The sequence below is a fragment of the Macrobrachium rosenbergii genome, chromosome 17 (assembly GCF_040412425.1).
Source record: "Macrobrachium rosenbergii isolate ZJJX-2024 chromosome 17, ASM4041242v1, whole genome shotgun sequence".
NCBI classification, from domain to species: Eukaryota; Metazoa; Arthropoda; class Malacostraca; order Decapoda; family Palaemonidae; genus Macrobrachium; species Macrobrachium rosenbergii.
The window spans coordinates 27,503,265-27,520,764 of NC_089757.1; the positions used below are offsets into that span (position 1 = coordinate 27,503,265).

Consider the following 17,500-nt stretch of genomic DNA (forward strand, 5'->3'; position numbering starts at 1 on the left):
TATATATATATATATATAAGGACCTTTCCCCCTTGGAGGTGACACCTCAAAGGGTTCAAAATTCCGGTTTCTCTGCAAGTCTATAGGGATGAAGTTGCTTGCCTCAAGACTTTTTCTTGCCCCAAGCAGTCTTTATCCTTTTCTTATTTCCTCTACATAGTTCCACACGTCTCACCCTTCCAATATTGCTGCGCCACATTTACTAAGCAAACAATTCATCTCAACAGCTTCAATATTTTTTATCTCATTCTCATTGAACACCCAGACTTCACTTCGGTAAAGGAGAGTTGGCTTCATTATTTCCCATTTTTGGACAATTTGCACTTGCCATCACAACTTCTTCCTGCCGTTTTCTATCTTCCAAAACATTTGTACTTTTCAACCTCTCCCAGTCTTCCTAACACTACAAGCGATACCCATCACACCTCTACACTTTTCTGCTTCCCTAGAAGCAGTCACTCTTTGATCTTTCCTGTCCTGTTCGCAATGACCTTCACAATCCATTATTAAAGTGTCGTTCTCTTCCTTGGAGTATATAATATCTGTATTCCAACAACTGACATTTGTTTGGATAGCAATGTCTAGGTTGTGCCGCTTACTAACGCCTCAGTGGCAGTCCTCAGTAAATAGATTGACCTGAGGCATGTGCTGTCCGCTGGCCTCATCAGAGGAATATAATCACTGAAATGCATGTTGGGATATACAGCAAATATAACAATTTAGGTATGTATATATATATATATATATATATATATATATATATATATATATATATATATATATATATGTATATATATATATATATATATATATATATATATATATATATATATATATATATGTATATATATATATTATATATATATAATATAAATATATATATGCATGTATATACACTCAGGTTAGGTTACGGTTAGGTTATATATATATATATATATATATATATATATATATATATATATATATATATATATATATATAGGTGTGTGTGTTGTGTGTGGCTGCGTTCGTCTGCGCGCGTATATGGGCATGCATGAGTGAATGTGCGTATAATCACATGCTCTATAAGAAATTAAATAATCTTAAGTCAAAGTATTACGATGTAACATCATACTTTGACCGAAGCTAAACAACCACTTCATGACTTTCAGACATTCACTCAGTGTTAGAAGCTCCTACAACTCTCGAATCTCAGCATCAAGTTGAAACGCCTTTCATCTCAGCAAGTCATTAGCCGACTCTTTCGCGTACGATCGTCGTGGACGTTTTATGTACCACCTTCCAGTCTGTCAGTGACGAAAGCAACGTATTTTGAGAGGCCAGACCCTACCTGCATGGATTTCCCCCGTTGAAAGATTTGCAATTTCATGCGGAAACGCCAAGTTCGTGGCAGACGGAACTCTCCAGACAAAGATGCAATATGCTCGCCGGAATACCGTTCGTGATGGGAGGGAATCGAGGTCGTGACACCGTTTGCGAGATAGGGGCAGTGTGCCACATGTCTCCGGACTTTTGATGGGTTTGTTTGAGCTGCCTGGAAAGGAAATTGTCGAGACCACTCCGCAACATTAGATATTTGAGAGAGAGAGAGAGAGAGAGAGAGAGAGAGAGAGAGAGAGAGAGAGAGAGACGTCACGTTTAGTTTTAAAAATTCCCGTTACTGCAAAATACATACATACATAGATACATGCGTGTGTATATGTATATATATATATATTTATTTATTTATTTATTTATATATATATTATATATATATATATATATATATATATATATATACATATACATATGTATATTTATATATATAATCACACTGCATGAATGCCTACATACATATCATGTCAGATGTTCTAACGAGATTAGTGTTTCCAAGTATACGATACCATCTAGTCATCTACTGTGGATACGACTGACTTAAACTGCTATACTTTTAATAAAACCAACCATCTTTTCTCTCACCGTTTTGCAAGCACACAGCTGGCTTTCAAAATACTTCAGGAAAATACCAAACCATGCTATCGCCTACCCAGGGAATACCTTTCAGTAATACGTGGTGATCGAGGGATGGTTTTTGCTTAACAAACACTTGAAAATCTCCGCGGTGAGCCATTAACATTTCTGGAGGCATAGACGCCTTGAGGCCCTGCTGGAAAACTCTCCAGCCCTACCTCACCCCCAGGGCTTGGCGTGAGGGGGAAGTGCATTAACAAAATACATAAAATACCCAGTATGATTTTGGCTCCCCCGAGTAGGCAACTCAAGGAATATCGGTTTTGGGTAGGGGGAAAAGGGATATATGTGATGGAGACGAAGAGGTGGTGGGGTTAAGGGGATGGGTGGGATGATTGGGGAGGAAGGGGTGTGTAACATGGAAGCCCTTTAGAGCTCGTGCAGAGTCCATGAATGATTTTTTCTGTATAGCCCACGTCCGGCGATATCGACGCCCAGAATTTGTTTATCTTTGCATTTTAAACTGCTAAAAGATATGGAAAATAGCACACTAAAATGTAATGCCTTAGGGCCAAAATATATGATGATACAAGAGACTAGATTGAAGAAGTGTTTAAACAGAAAGTATTAAGCTGAAATTACCTAATTTATGACCAAACTTGTTGGGTTTTAAGGATATGGGTGAGATAGTGCCAGTTTTACATTCACACAAAATGCCGGTACTGAATTTGTTGCGAGGTCGATGCAAATTTATCGCCAGTTCACTGAAATTATATCCATAGGTTCTTTTCTTTATTTGTGTTTCTTTTTTCCTGAGTCTCGTACTTTTCGCTCATTAAGAAAATTATGACAACGTATGACTGCATGACAGATTCATGAAACTGCACTCGAAGTAAAAGTTGATGACTAAACCAGTACACAAAACATAACATTGAAAAGGATATAAAAGGCAGAATCGTCCAAAAAATTGAAAACAATGTACAAGATAAAAAAAAATTATGGGCAAGTTGAAGTTCACTGAATGGAGGGGCCAGAAAGATATATAGATGAGTGAATGAACTGCAAGGGAGGCAGTAATAAAGATGAAGTCTGGACTTCATATGCTGGAACGAATATGCAATATAAAAGACAGAATGAAGATATACGCTGCGAAATATTTTGGGAAGAAGAGGAAAAAGAGAAAATACATTTGTCTGCAGAACACTTCAAAGGTGAACATAAAAGCGATAAATGAGAGAAAATAATTTATATTGAAGGTAATGGTAAAAAGAAATACCTAACTGTAAGAAGGAAGTACTGTCAAGGCAGGTTATACCGTAGGTAAAGTTGGCTTCACAGAATTTCGATACACAAGCGAGAAGATATCTGGTACACCACAATATAATAGGCAATATCCAAAATACAGAAGGACACATCCATAATAGAGAAGGGAATATCAATAATGTAGCAGGGAACATCCACAATATAGAAGGCAACATCCACAAAAAAGGTAGGCAACATTCACAATGTAACAGGCAATATCCACAATATAGCAGGCAATATCCACAATATAGCAGGCAATATCCACAATATAGCAGGCGATATCCATAATATAGCAGGCAATATCCATAATATAGCAGGCAATATCCACAATATAGCAGGCAATATCCACAATATAGCAGGCAATATCCACAATATAGCAGGCAATATCCACAATATAGCAGGCAATATCCACAAAATAACAGGCAATATCATAATGCGATAGGTAACATCCATAATGTAAGAGGCAAACGAGAGGCTTTCGGGAATGTTGCGCGAGAAACAAAGTCACTCAACATGCAAACACAGAAAAAAAAAGTAAAAAATGCGCCGAAGTTTCTTCTGCGCAATCGATTTTTCTGTATAACCAGCGACCCATGAAGCTTTCAGCCTCGGCCCAGTGGTGGCATGTCCTATAGCGCTGTCATATGCACGATTATGGCTAGCCTTAAACTTAAATAAAATAAAAACTACCAAGGCCAGAGGCTAGAGGGAAGCATTGTAACTTTGTGGCGAAATATTTTCATATCATACAAAAGATAATTTGTTTATCCAGTTAATACCATATATATGTACAGCTATCAGAATGGTAATGAATAGCTGTAATCAAATTTCATTACAGCATCAACTAATTACACTGACTGCATTGCAATTTCATTGTGAAATGAGTCCTAGTTTATTGCTACAGTATTTTTTAGTGTCAAGTAAACGGGGTGCCAGTCGATGATTTAATTACCGAGGCGGTGCTTAATGGGAGAAAGAATGAAAACTAACGGTCTGTAGCACAGTATAATTAGTCATCAAATTGAGTTTCTCAATTTATCTATAACAATTATCAAATGACTTTACTTAAATAAAATTATGTACTGATTGTATAGAATTTTAGAATCAAAATTCGTTATTCGGAAAGGCCTAACCAATCTCACCCAAAAATCAACAAGCTGGTTTGTGAGTTACTTTTTATAACTATGCAGAAAGCTTCTATAGCATCAGCCAGTTCAAACATCATCACAAGATGTTAATCAGCATTTGCGTACTAATTCTCTCCCAACTCAATCCACTAAACGAGTTACCTCTTTCAACCAATCACGCTTGTGAACACCAATTGCCTCTATCCGGTAATCACTCTCTTGCTTCTTAAACACCAACAATATTCTCTCTTAATACCTCTGTCACATCAGCTACCCATCATTTTCTCGGCCTACCAGTCCTACTTTCTTGTATGACATTTGCATTACTTAACCGTTTCATCAATCTTATTTTTAATATATATATATATATATATATATATATATATGTATATATATATATATATATATATATATATATATATATATATATAAATATGTATATACACACATATATATATATATATATATATATATATATATATATATATATTATATATTATATATATATATATATATATATATATATATATATATATACATACATATATATATAAATATATATATATAGACAATATAGTCTATGACCAAAAACAATCCCAGACAAAAATTAAACGAGGAAATACAGAAACTGAGGGAAAATAATCCGGAAAGCAATAAAGGCATAACTGGAGCAGACGAGGACAACCTTTGTCTGTGCCCATCTAAAAGTTATAGGAACCAATTATTCCGCTCCAACTGACGAATTACCGATGACGTCACAGCTGGCTGGATTATCCCGAGAAATTTTACGAGCGCGAAATCGTTAGAAGCGTTCGTTGCAAAAATGAAGCAATAAACAGACCGATTACCGTTACGGCGGTGGTAGGGGGAGACGCAAGTGGGGAGGGAGGGAGGGGGGAGGGAGCTGTAACGGGGAGGGAGGGGGAGTTGGTTGGTTGGTGGGATGGAGCTTCCTTACGGCTCCAAATTTTATGGCGTTTGAAGTTGGCGATTTCGCTAAGTTAATCTCGTGTTTTCGTCCCACGGTTTCCGTGTTACGGAAATATAATAAAGTATTTTACCGTTATGAGATGGAAAGTCCAGAAAGTTTATACAAATACTAATCGCATCTTACATTCGATATTCTAATTGCACATCTTGTTATGGGAGGTTCCAGAGAGAGAAATTCTCTAGATATTCTCATAGCTAATTTATTATTGATGGTGCCGGTGAGAGAAATTTACTCGATATTCTGACTGCAAATTTATTATTGATAGTTTCAGAGAGAGAGAAATTCAATAGATATTCTGACGGATAATTTACTATTTTTGGTTTCAGAGAGAAATCCATTCCATATTCAGACTACAATTTTAGTATTGATGGTTTAAGGGAGAGAAACTGATTACAAATTTATTATTGACGGTTTCAGGGAGAGAAACTGATTACAAATTTATTATTGATGGTTTCAGGGAAAGAAACTGATTACAAATTTACTATTGATGGTTTCAGGGAGAGAAACTGATTACAAATTTATTATTGACGGTTTCAGGGAAAGAAACTGATTACAAATTTACTATTGACGGTTTCAGGGAGAGAAACTGATTACAAATTTATTATTGATGGTTTCAGGGAAAGAAACTGATTACAAATTTACTATTGATGGTTTCAGGGAGAGAAACTGATTACAAATTTACTATTTTCGGTTTCAGAGAGAAACACATTCTATATTCTGACTAGAAATTCATTATTGATGGTTTCACAGAGACAAACTCACTAGATATTCTGACCGCTACTTCAACATTTGTGGTTTCTGAGAAAGAAATTCATACTGTTTCAATGAATAAGTTTATAAAAGAAGAGAAGGGGGAAAATAGATGCACACGTATCTTCTCACGTTGAAGCAAGCCACATCTGCTTCTTGCTGTGGAAAATAATATATTAAAAACTGCATAGACTACACAAGGGAAGAGCGTTAAGACGTGAAGAAGAGGAAAAACGTTCATGATGTTGCTGAATAATAAATGAATGTTCGCAGAGTGTTAGAAGAAACTGCGAGGAAAAACAAGTTTAGCAACCACCAACATATAGTGTTAAAATCTGTAATTCGCCAAACGCTCAAATCGCCAAGAGAAAAATTATTGCGTACGAGAAACTTTTAACAAATTCGCTGCTAAAAAGTCCGGCGTAAATTTCTGCCTCATTCGTTCACAAATAAAAAACAAAATATCAAAGCATCTTCCTTTTTCTGTCTTAACCTTTGTTGCATGAGGCTCGGACGCCAAAAGGTAAGCATCTTTTGCTGACGAATAATCCGACGTCCCACAAACTTTACAAAGCTCTGAAGGCGATAGTTGAGAGAAAGAGAGAGAGTTTGAAATTTACACGGGACACAAGAATAATAAAATAACATTACGTAGGGCACTCTGTCCTCGGTTTGATTATGTTTTGGAAGGTTAGTTAAGGGCTATCCCTGTCAGCAGAGGTAGCAAAATTTTTCTACAAAATCAAGGTAAGGAAGGGGGGGGGGGAGGAGGGGGGCGGGGAGAAGCTGGAAAGCAAAACAGTGGCCCCACTTAGAGAGATATAGTTCCTATGTTAAGGTATTGGAGGTTAGAGAAGCATATGAACCAGACATTATGCAAATTCCTTCTTACCTTTACTGTGTCTTCCTTAAAAAAAAAAAAAAAAAAGCAAGATGATAACTCAATCAAGCAGAAGAATTTCAGTTTCAAAGGAACAAACAATCGTGAAACCGCCTCTGAGTTTTACCTAACATTCTTTCATTTGTAAGCATATTGTTGATTCTCGAAGACAGGAAGTATTGAAGTCTTAACTAGTATACAAGAAATGAGACTGTAGCTTTAATCTAATTATCTTTCACTGAAAAACACGGATAAGATAGCTATCTTAAACAAGTTGTCATAGGAATAATAAAACTTTTAATTATTACAAGAGTATATAGAATAACAAAAGGAGATTACGGTGAGAGACTAATACGTGAGGGTGCTAGGGCAAGAGTGTTTAAAGCATTGCATGGAGGTATTTAGTGGTTGTGACTTCTGGTATGAGTGGTGACACTTATTCTCAATCACTCCCACAACAGATTTCTCAGTGGTTAAAGACGCGAATTACTGGTGTTTTCAGCAATATTTTCTTCCTGATGTAGTTGCAACTCAGCAACAGGAATGAAGAAATTCAACTGTTATTGAGACTTATTTTTTCCATACGTTTGTGCCAATTCTTGACTCAAATAGTATGTGTGCATATATATATATATATATATATATATATATATATATATATATATATATATATATATATATATATATATATATATATAACAATTTGCAATAGAGGCTGTTTCCCCACATAAGGCACCTCCAGAAAAAAGAACTAAACATTGTGCACTAAAACATTCATGCTTTAACTGCTGAATTGTTCGTGAATGCCGTGTATACAACTCCATCCACATCAGAATTAGGAGTTGCATAGAACTGAATTTCCTTTACATACATACATGCATGTGTATGTTGTATGTACGTATGTATGTGTATGTATGTAGTATATATATATATATATATATATATATATATATATATATATAATATATATATATATATACACATATATATAATGTGTGTGCCAACATTATGGGCCAAACACCACACCAAAGACCCCATTATCGAATTCAGGGCTCAGTTTACCTTAGCAATGAATTATTTACCTGGTAGTTGAATTGCTAGTGGTCGCAATCAGGTCAAAAAGGAGCATGGAGTTAGCAACTTGATCCCAAAATATTTTCTGACTAATAAAGCCACCTCCTGCCTCAGTTAAGAAAAGGGCTTATGTTGAAACACACATACTGTAGACTTGCCGACTAACGGAGCCAGCCTCCGCGTCAATTACAGAGAGAGAGAGAGAGAGAGAGAGAGAGGAGAGAGAGAGAGAGAGAGAGAGAGAGAGGGGGCTTTTTAGAAAAACACAGTTCATTCACACGCATGCGCGCGCGTATACACACGTGCATACACACACACATATACATACGTGTGTGTATGTGTATGTATGTATGTATGTATGTATGTAAGTTGAATATTTCCACACACTGCCTAATATATGCAAGCATCTCCACAAAGTGAGAGAGAGAGAGAGAGAGAGGGGGGGGGAGGGGAAATTTAAGTATCGTTATTTCGTAAGAGACCCATTAATTTGCAGAGCACTTGCTTACCAAGTAGTAAAAAAAGATAAAGCATGAAAAGGCATGACTATTATGTCGCGGAGGTCTGGCAGCGGGTTACGAAATATTTCCCCGGAAATGAAAACAGAAAACAAAATTCCCAGAAAGCGACAATTTCCAGTCCTTAGAATATGCAATTTCTTTTTTTATTTTCTGTTTTAGAAGCAAGACAGTGATAAACATGTAAGGTATGCAGGACATAAGAAGGAAAATATACAGCAATGAGCACGGCATGTGCGCTCCTATGCTGTGATAACAACATATTTAAGATGTGTTTTTTTGCAGATTCTATTATAATTATGATCAAGGTGAACAGTTCATTACGACAAATGTTCAGCTTCATGCACAGATGTATCAATGACAAAACCACCTAAGAGTTCATGCATCAGTGCAATACAGAAGCACTTCGACATTTACTGACATTGAAATAAAAGTGAATCAGATTCGTCTTGATTACAGCAAATGGCCTGTGGCAGAGCACTCAGCTTGCATTTGCTAGGTCCGTGGGTTGATCCCTGGCTGCCCCCACCAGCTGACCCAGGTGTGAATGGGCACCAGCATCTGACATACTGAAAACCCGAAGGTAAACCCCATCTAGTGTCACGCCCCAAGGGGATAAAACATTTTACAAGCCGTAGTGTGTATGTATGTATGTATGTATGTATGTATATATATATATATATATATATATATATATATATATATATATATATATATATATATATATATATATATATATGGATAACAGCATAGAGCTAAGAACTACACAATTCTGTATCACCAATGTAAAGGAACAAATGATAATGCTGTGCAAGGCTTATCTGTCAAAATACTTACCTCTGAAATAATGTTCAAGGTATTTATATGCTGAGAAATTCTAGAGTTTGGAAAGAGTTGGGTGGGAAATGTAATTACTCGGTGACAGTCTTGCGTCTACCACATCCATGTGACTTCTGTGCAGGCGTTAAGCTTCATGTTTGCCTTATTATTAAGTCATTTCTCTTTAGAGCGGCGCCAAGATATCACAAGCAGGAAATTAAAGAAATAAGACATAAAGAATTCAAAGAAAAGTTCTCAAACGCGTGCTGGGTTGATATCGAGTGGGATGCTTTTGACGTTGCTTTTCAAGGCAAAGAGAATATGATATATAAAAATACCCATGAGCAGCAGAAGTCCAATGAAAATATCACATAAAGATTTTCACAGCAAGCTCAGCTACATTAAAACTTTATGTTCTCCAGATGTTCCCAGTTGGTTGTATGCATCAAGCAATAGTGTACATAAAAGTTGTTTTATAAACAATAATTTAAGAGACTGAATTTTGAAAAATGCATCAAAATGTAATTTTTTATCATTTCAACATTCTAAAACGAAGACACGAGATATACTTGCTTTAATATAAAACAATTTTCAAGTCCCGGTTGCTCAAGACAAGAGCTTGTATCTTCAAAGAGAGTATTTGTTTTCAGAGAAAGATTGCGAAGCGGAAAAATTGAAACTTTGAAATATCACCCGGAAGTTTTTTCTTAAAGAAGCCACTGATGCGACTGAATACCACAAAAGGGAACGTAACCATGAAGGATTTCATCAGCAGCAAGACGTGAAATAGATCCACAACTATCAGCAAAGAAATGTTACTAGAAGAGGCATCTCTTAGGATGACCATTAAAAATAGGAAAAGCGACGTACCGTGAACGATGTCCACTAGGCTACTTATGGTCTATCGCAGAAAAAAAAAAACATATCAAGTCATTGTCATGTTTGCCTCACAGAGTTCAAAACCACAAAAGTAAAAAATGCGCCGAAGTTTCTTCGGCGCAATTGGGTTTTCTGCACAGTGTATAATGCTGTATGAGCAGCGGCCCATAAAGCTTTCAGCACGGCCAGGTGATGGCCTGTTCTATAGCGTTGCCAGACGCACGATTATGGCTAACTTTAACCTTAAATAAAATGAAAACTACTAAGGTTAGAGGGCTGCATTTTGGTATGTTTGATTATTGGAGGGTGGATGATCAACATACCAATTTACAGCCCTCTAACCTCAGTAGTTTTAATATCTGAGGGCGGACAGAAAAAAGTGCGGACGGAAAAACAAAGCCATCTCAATAGTTTTCTTTTACAGAAAACTGAAAAGCGTTTGTGCTGCTTAAAATGAGACCCCAAAGAGCATAATAATATGATACGGATTAGTGCCAGTTATCTCTCTCTCAAATGTATATGATTTCGTGTTTGCTGATGTTTTCATTGCTCACCAAGGGGTTGGTAGAATTCTGTTTCTCCTCTCGACTGCCATGGCTTAAGAGCTTTTGACTTTATTTCTGAATCTGGCTGTGAGGAAATCATTCATGCAGCTACGCATAAGTCTAGCAATTGTCTGCAGCTCATAGTCACTCATTCCCTTGTTGTTAAAAGAAGCATTTTTGGTCTTCTGGTCATTGTTGAATTTCCAATAGTAATTACCGACGAACATTTTTATTGGTCAAAGTTGTATAAACAAAGTGAGCCAATTGTCCATTTAAACGAAACTTTTCTTCACATAACTGACAGGCATATTCATGGCAAAGTCTGGTTCAGTGATGATTGTACATTTTTGTTTATTTATCTGTTTATTGATTTATTTTTTAATTTTCAGTGAGTGGGTCTCTCTTCTTTCTGTATTTCCCTTTACTTCGGTCTTTTAATTTTAAAGTAATAGATAGCGATTTGTTCATAGCAAAATTCTCTATAAATGATAATGGTTTTCATGAAAACAGAAAATGAAGTAACTTAATATGTGCTCTCTCCCTCTCTACAATATATACATATATATATATATATATATATATATATATATATATATATATATATATATATATATATATATATATATATATAAAATTCACCACAAAACAAATTCTGAGCTTTAAGAAACGAAAAAATTTTAAAAAATAAACAACAGAAATGAGTGCAGAGAGAAAGAGAGAGAGAGAGAGAGAGGAGAGAGAGAGAGAGAGAGAGAGAGAGACATTGTATTCTACCTCATCTAAGTCATGTAATGCCGTCACTTACTTCTTTCAAGAAAGTGTCGAGCTTTCTCCCAAAGGCAAAAGTCGGAAGAGAAAGGGAAAACATTGCAAGGGGGTTTCTAAGACTTGCCTGATATCAATTACGCTGGAATTCTCTGGAAAAAATGAACAACAGGAGGGAAAATATAATATGAGGAGAGGGGCAAGAGAAAATTGACATTGATTTCGTACCGTCAGCTTCCGTCAAGGACAAAGAGCATATTGGCGACTGACAGTTACATACACACATGCAGATAGTCGAGCGTTTATAAATAAAAATACTTGTGTGTGTGTATATATATATATATATATATATATATATATATATATATATATATATATCCATATATATATATATATATCCATATATATATATATATATATCCATATATATATATATATATATATATATATATATATTATACATATGTATATATAAATATACATATATATATGTATATATAGATATATTATATATATATATATGCATATATATATATTATATATATATGCATATATATATATATATATATATATATATATATATTCATATATAAATAAATAAATATATATATATATATATATATATATATATATATATATATATATATATATATATATATATAAATAAAATATTTATATTTATGTATATAGATTTTACCAGATTATCCCGTGAAAAGAACTCTTCTCATATAAGTAAAGATAAGTGTGCCCAAACGAAGAAAGAAATTAAGTGCTGCTACTTTAAAAATCTGAAGTCACACAATTCGATCATCTAATGAAAAGATGAATTTTTGTAAGTAAGGAGCTTATATTAATCTCTTATTCAATATTTGCTCGCATGGCAACGCGAGTATCAAAGAAAAACTGGATGGAATTTAATATCAGATTTCCAGCATACTATCTGAGTTAAGTTTTATCCTTTCCTTTTTAAATGAGAAACGAAGCTATTAAAATCCGTATGAATTCCAATCTTCTTTTTTTACGTTTCTGAAATAGCAAGAACGAGGCTGGTACCCATTCTCTAGTTTCTTCTTTTGTGAAACAGTTAAAACATGCTGCTATCAATTTCTAATTTATTTAAAAAACAGCACGAAAAGAATACTACCAACCCTCTTTTTTGTGAAAAAAAGCAGGATAGATACGTATGTAATTATTATCAATGTTAGCAAGAAAAAAAAAAGACTTTCGTGAGCATGTAAGAAGATGTTGCTATCGTCCCAATATTTTCTTCTTGAAACACAAAAAAGAATGGTATTGATATTTTTTCGTGTCCAAAATCACCTTTTCTTTCGCGAAACAGCAAAATAGGAATGAAGGTAAGAAGTGTATATTTCGAAAGTCCTTCTGCCTGCAGCATTTCGTCCCACGGATGCAACTGCTGTAAGATGTTTCAAAAGCCGTGAATCAATTGAAAATAAGACTGCGGAGAAGGATTTTATCCCATCATGACAGAAACGGTTTATCGAGAGAAAAGGATTCCATTCAAGGGTGGCAATTTTTCTTTTTATGGTGAAAGGAACGAGATGCACATGGCTGCCCAAATGAAGGTCGCTGAATGCATATGAAAGGTTTGTTAAAATAGTTCTCCTTTGCTGTGAATAAAAACTGACCTCACAAAAAGGTAGGCTGAATGATTTTGCGCAAAGAAGGATTTGACTGTTATGAAAGGTTGAAGCGGGCTGACTCGCATTTGTGACTATCATACAACATGCAGGAGTGTGGTCATTGTAGTGTGCAAGAGGCCTTGTGTGTCGTAACGGCATACAATAAACTGAATTACCGACGTCTCTCCTTTCAAAATCTCTAATTTCACTGGCGTCAAATGGTGAAATAGAGCCTTATTTACCAAGCACGTTGAACTACTGACATAGCGGCGACAAGATCTAACAAACTTGCTCAAAAGGCAAAACAATTTGCAAAAATTAAACAATTATAAGACCTCCTCGAAACAATTCAACAATCCAGATGCCAGGGCTTTTTCTTAGCTTGATCTAGAGCCCCTCGTTTGTAAACAGAAAAGGGCAAATCACCAGGAAACACGATTAACGTTGCCAATCACAACGAAACAGACTGTAAGGTGCAATAATTATCTAAACGGCGATATGGAATCCTTGCGCTGAGTAACGCCAAGAAGTCGGCTATCTCTTACGACTGATACAACCCCTTGATACATCAGCATCCCTTTCCCTGGTATCGATGCCCCACCTAATATACAATAATATACGATTATCTCCGTCCCCTTCTGTTGACCCTCGAAACGAGAGATAATTGCTTTGCCGCCCAGTTCTGCATCGCCAATTAAAATTTAATAAAACTCGAATCACCGTCACGAGCAAACTTTCCTTTTCTTCATAATCAAGACGGACGATATTTTCCTTAATGGACTCAAGCTAATTTTCGATTACGGGAAAAAAACCGGTGCCCTTATTTCCCTTTCTCGACTCTGCGGCTAATTACACAAAGCAATCATTATCCGAGGGTGACTGGGCTAATGAAAGCGCTTCCTAGACTCCAAGCGGTTAGGAGAAAATGGGCCCACATGTTTATACCTAAACAAAGTGGGTGTTTGGCCTCGTATTGAAAACGGGTATTGAAGAACATTAAACCCATTTCGCTCGCCTAATGGCCGGCAGTTTCACAGCCTTTAGTGGATATTATTTCTATTAAGAGGAAGCTGGCTTTTGGGATAAACAGATACTGCAGTTAAATCTCACCTGGATATAGTTTACATAAATTACAACGAAGCACAGAGATATGAAAGATACTTGATCAAGATTATCGTAAAAAAATATATTTCACTGATCTCTGACGCAATATCACAGCCAATCGCAGTCAATTCCAGCTAAATAGTTAAACGGGTCTGACGTACTTCAATGGGAATTAACCAAACAAAAACGATATTAACTTTAAACATTATTATGGATTTCATGACATCAGTTAACTTTAAGTTTCTTATTCTTCACTACTGAATGACCGCTCCCTTTCTCATGATGAAATAGTCCTTCTTTTGTTGCTTTCAATGAGTAATCTCTATTTATGAACAGATAATCAAGAGCAATATTCTTATTTTACATAAATCATCAATAACTTTGTTGTCGATTAGCAATAATAATTAGTGTCAGTTCCTAAACATGACTGATTTACCTGTCTCTTCACACAGGCAAACTTGTGCCATTCGTGGAGTACTGTGTGTGCCACGCATCTGTGCTCACTATCCTGGTCATCAGCTTCGAGCGATACTACGCCATCTGTCAGCCCCTGAGGGCGTCTTACACCTGCACGAAGATGAGGGCGTGCACCTGCATCCTCACCATCTGGGCAGCTGCTGTGGTCTTGTCGTGGTAAGATTGTGAATGAAATATATTCTCGTCGTTATTGATATTGCAATGATAAACACCATCATTTCTATAATAATAATAATAATAAAAATAATAATAATAATAATAATAATAATAATAATAATAATAATATATTTACTATATTAATAGTAAATATATTACTATAATAATAATAATAATAATAATAATAATAATAATAATAATAATAATAATAATCATATAGTAATATATTTACTATATAATTGTGGATTTTCATTACACAACAACAACAACAACAACAATAATAATATAATAATAATAATAATAATAATAATAATAATAATAATAATAATAATAATAATAATAATATGCTGCGGTCATAACTGATTATTGCACTGACTATCACCATCACTTTAATAATAATAATAATAATAATAATAATAATAATAATAATAATAATAATAATAATAGGTTCTATTGAATATTATTGCTGCTTCAACTGCATTTATTTTGTAAAAAAGACTTTTTCTATTTTCCTTATTGCGGACTTCTCTTCAGTGGAGGTGCGTGCTAACAGCTCGCCTATATTTGTCATTTCATGGGGAAAAGTCAAAATCTGGATTCTGCTTCTTTATATATTCTATACAGCTGGTTCTATACAATTGTTGCCGCGACACGTTTCGACAGACTCTGTCATTCTTCAGCAGGAGCTAGTAGAGGACTGGCAGATTGCATAGGTCCTACTGAATTTATACACGGGCTCAGCGGGGGTCATGGATGGCGAATTCTGATTGGTTGCAGTCAGCGAACTTCCACTGAAGTCCGCAATAAGGAAAATAGAAAAAAAGTCTTCTACAAAATAAATGCAACTAATAATATTCAATAGAACCTATTTAAGGGTCTGCTGCCAAATTATATAATAATAATAATAATAATAATAATAATAATATGCTGTGGTCATAATTGATTATTGCACTGATAATCACCATAATAATAATAATAATAATAATAATAATAATAATAATAATAATAATAATAATAATAATAATAATAATAATACAAATGTTTTTATTGATTCTGATTTGTGTAAACAAAAAATTACTATCATTAATATTACTACCACTTTTATTAAAACTGTAGATCTGTGCAACTGCTCAACTTAAGCATACGCTTGCATTTTTCACCGATTAACATATTAAATTTAGCTCCTGTTCAAAGGCGTAAGGTATTTTTGAAAGTCACAAGTTTATCAAACCAAAACGGAAAAATATGATGAATAAAAATAAAAAGTAAAACATTTAAAGAAAAACATGTATATTGGTATCACACTCTCGTCTTTGTCGCAAAAACAGTGTTTGATCTTCTTCTTTTTTTAGCAAATAAAAGGAATATTGGAGCTATTGTTGCAAAATTCAAACGTGTTAGTATTTCTGCCGAAAAACAGAGCAACGAGTTACAGTAGAAAAGGAAAGGGCTATAAATTGTATCTAGCAGAAAACAGTAACCTGATTTTTCGAAAAATTCGGGGAATCCTCTCTCTCTCTCTCTCTCTCTCTCTCTCTCTCTCTCTCTCTCTCTCTCTCTCTCTCTCTCTCTCTATTTACCCAGGCTTTAATATAAGAAAGAGAAGTGTTTACTACGAATATTTTCAGCGAAATATTCCCGCAGCAGTCCGTAATAAACTAAGTAGCGTTGCATCATCGGAACTCCGCAATAATTTGGTCTTATTTACTTAGCTTTCTTGGGAAATATACCTCGTAATATTTGGTGCCTTGTGGCTGCGCAATTACATTCTGCAACCAATAAAAAATGTTATCAGGAAAATATTTAAAAACGGAGGAAAATAATGCAAAAAGTGGCGCTTGTCTGGTCCACCAATTTAACAAAAAAAACCTGGAAAACCCAAACATAGGAAAACATTACAAAAATAAAATTGTCAGGACAGCCCTGAAAATTCAGAATTTGAATGATTTTCTTAATACACACGTGGCAGAATTTTTGCGTCGAGATCTTGAAATTTGCAACGTAAATAAGTTTCTGGGGCACCTTATGGTTAGACAAAGCGAACGTACAATCTTCTTCAAAGGCTTCTTTAGGGCCAACGCAATACAGAATAACAAAAAAAAAAAAATTAATAAATAAATAAAGAAAAACAAACAAATAACCGAGTATCCCCTCAACTTCTTCCTTATGAAAATCAACTGAGTGAACTTTTATTTTGGTGAGAAAGAAATCCAAACGCATACTTTTTTTTTTATGCAGAGGCCGATAGGAGAGGCAACGCTGCTTTCATACCCAGACCTGGCCAGAAGTGGAGGCGAAATACACAGAAAAAAAAAAAACATGGCTTTATCGTCACACAAACGCGGACAAAAATAGGCATCTATTTATAGGTCATTTACTCGATAAATCTAGGTCACCCCAAAACACACACTCAAAAAAAATAACACACACACACAAATAAATGACGTTTTCAAAACGAATTGGTCTAAATCGCTTTCCCAAGAGCACAAACACACGAAGTAAACACGATAATCCACATGG

The 17,500-nt window shown here is 35.0% G+C and overlaps 1 protein-coding gene across 1 annotated transcript in view; it reads left to right on the forward strand.

Moving 5' to 3' along the window:
* The window catches only part of LOC136847813 (uncharacterized), a 229,114-nt gene that overhangs the window by 196,522 nt on the left and 15,092 nt on the right, over positions 1 to 17,500 (forward strand). The window contains 1 exon segment of the mRNA XM_067119740.1: positions 14,800 to 14,980. Coding sequence (XP_066975841.1) covers positions 14,800 to 14,980 — 181 coding nt within the window.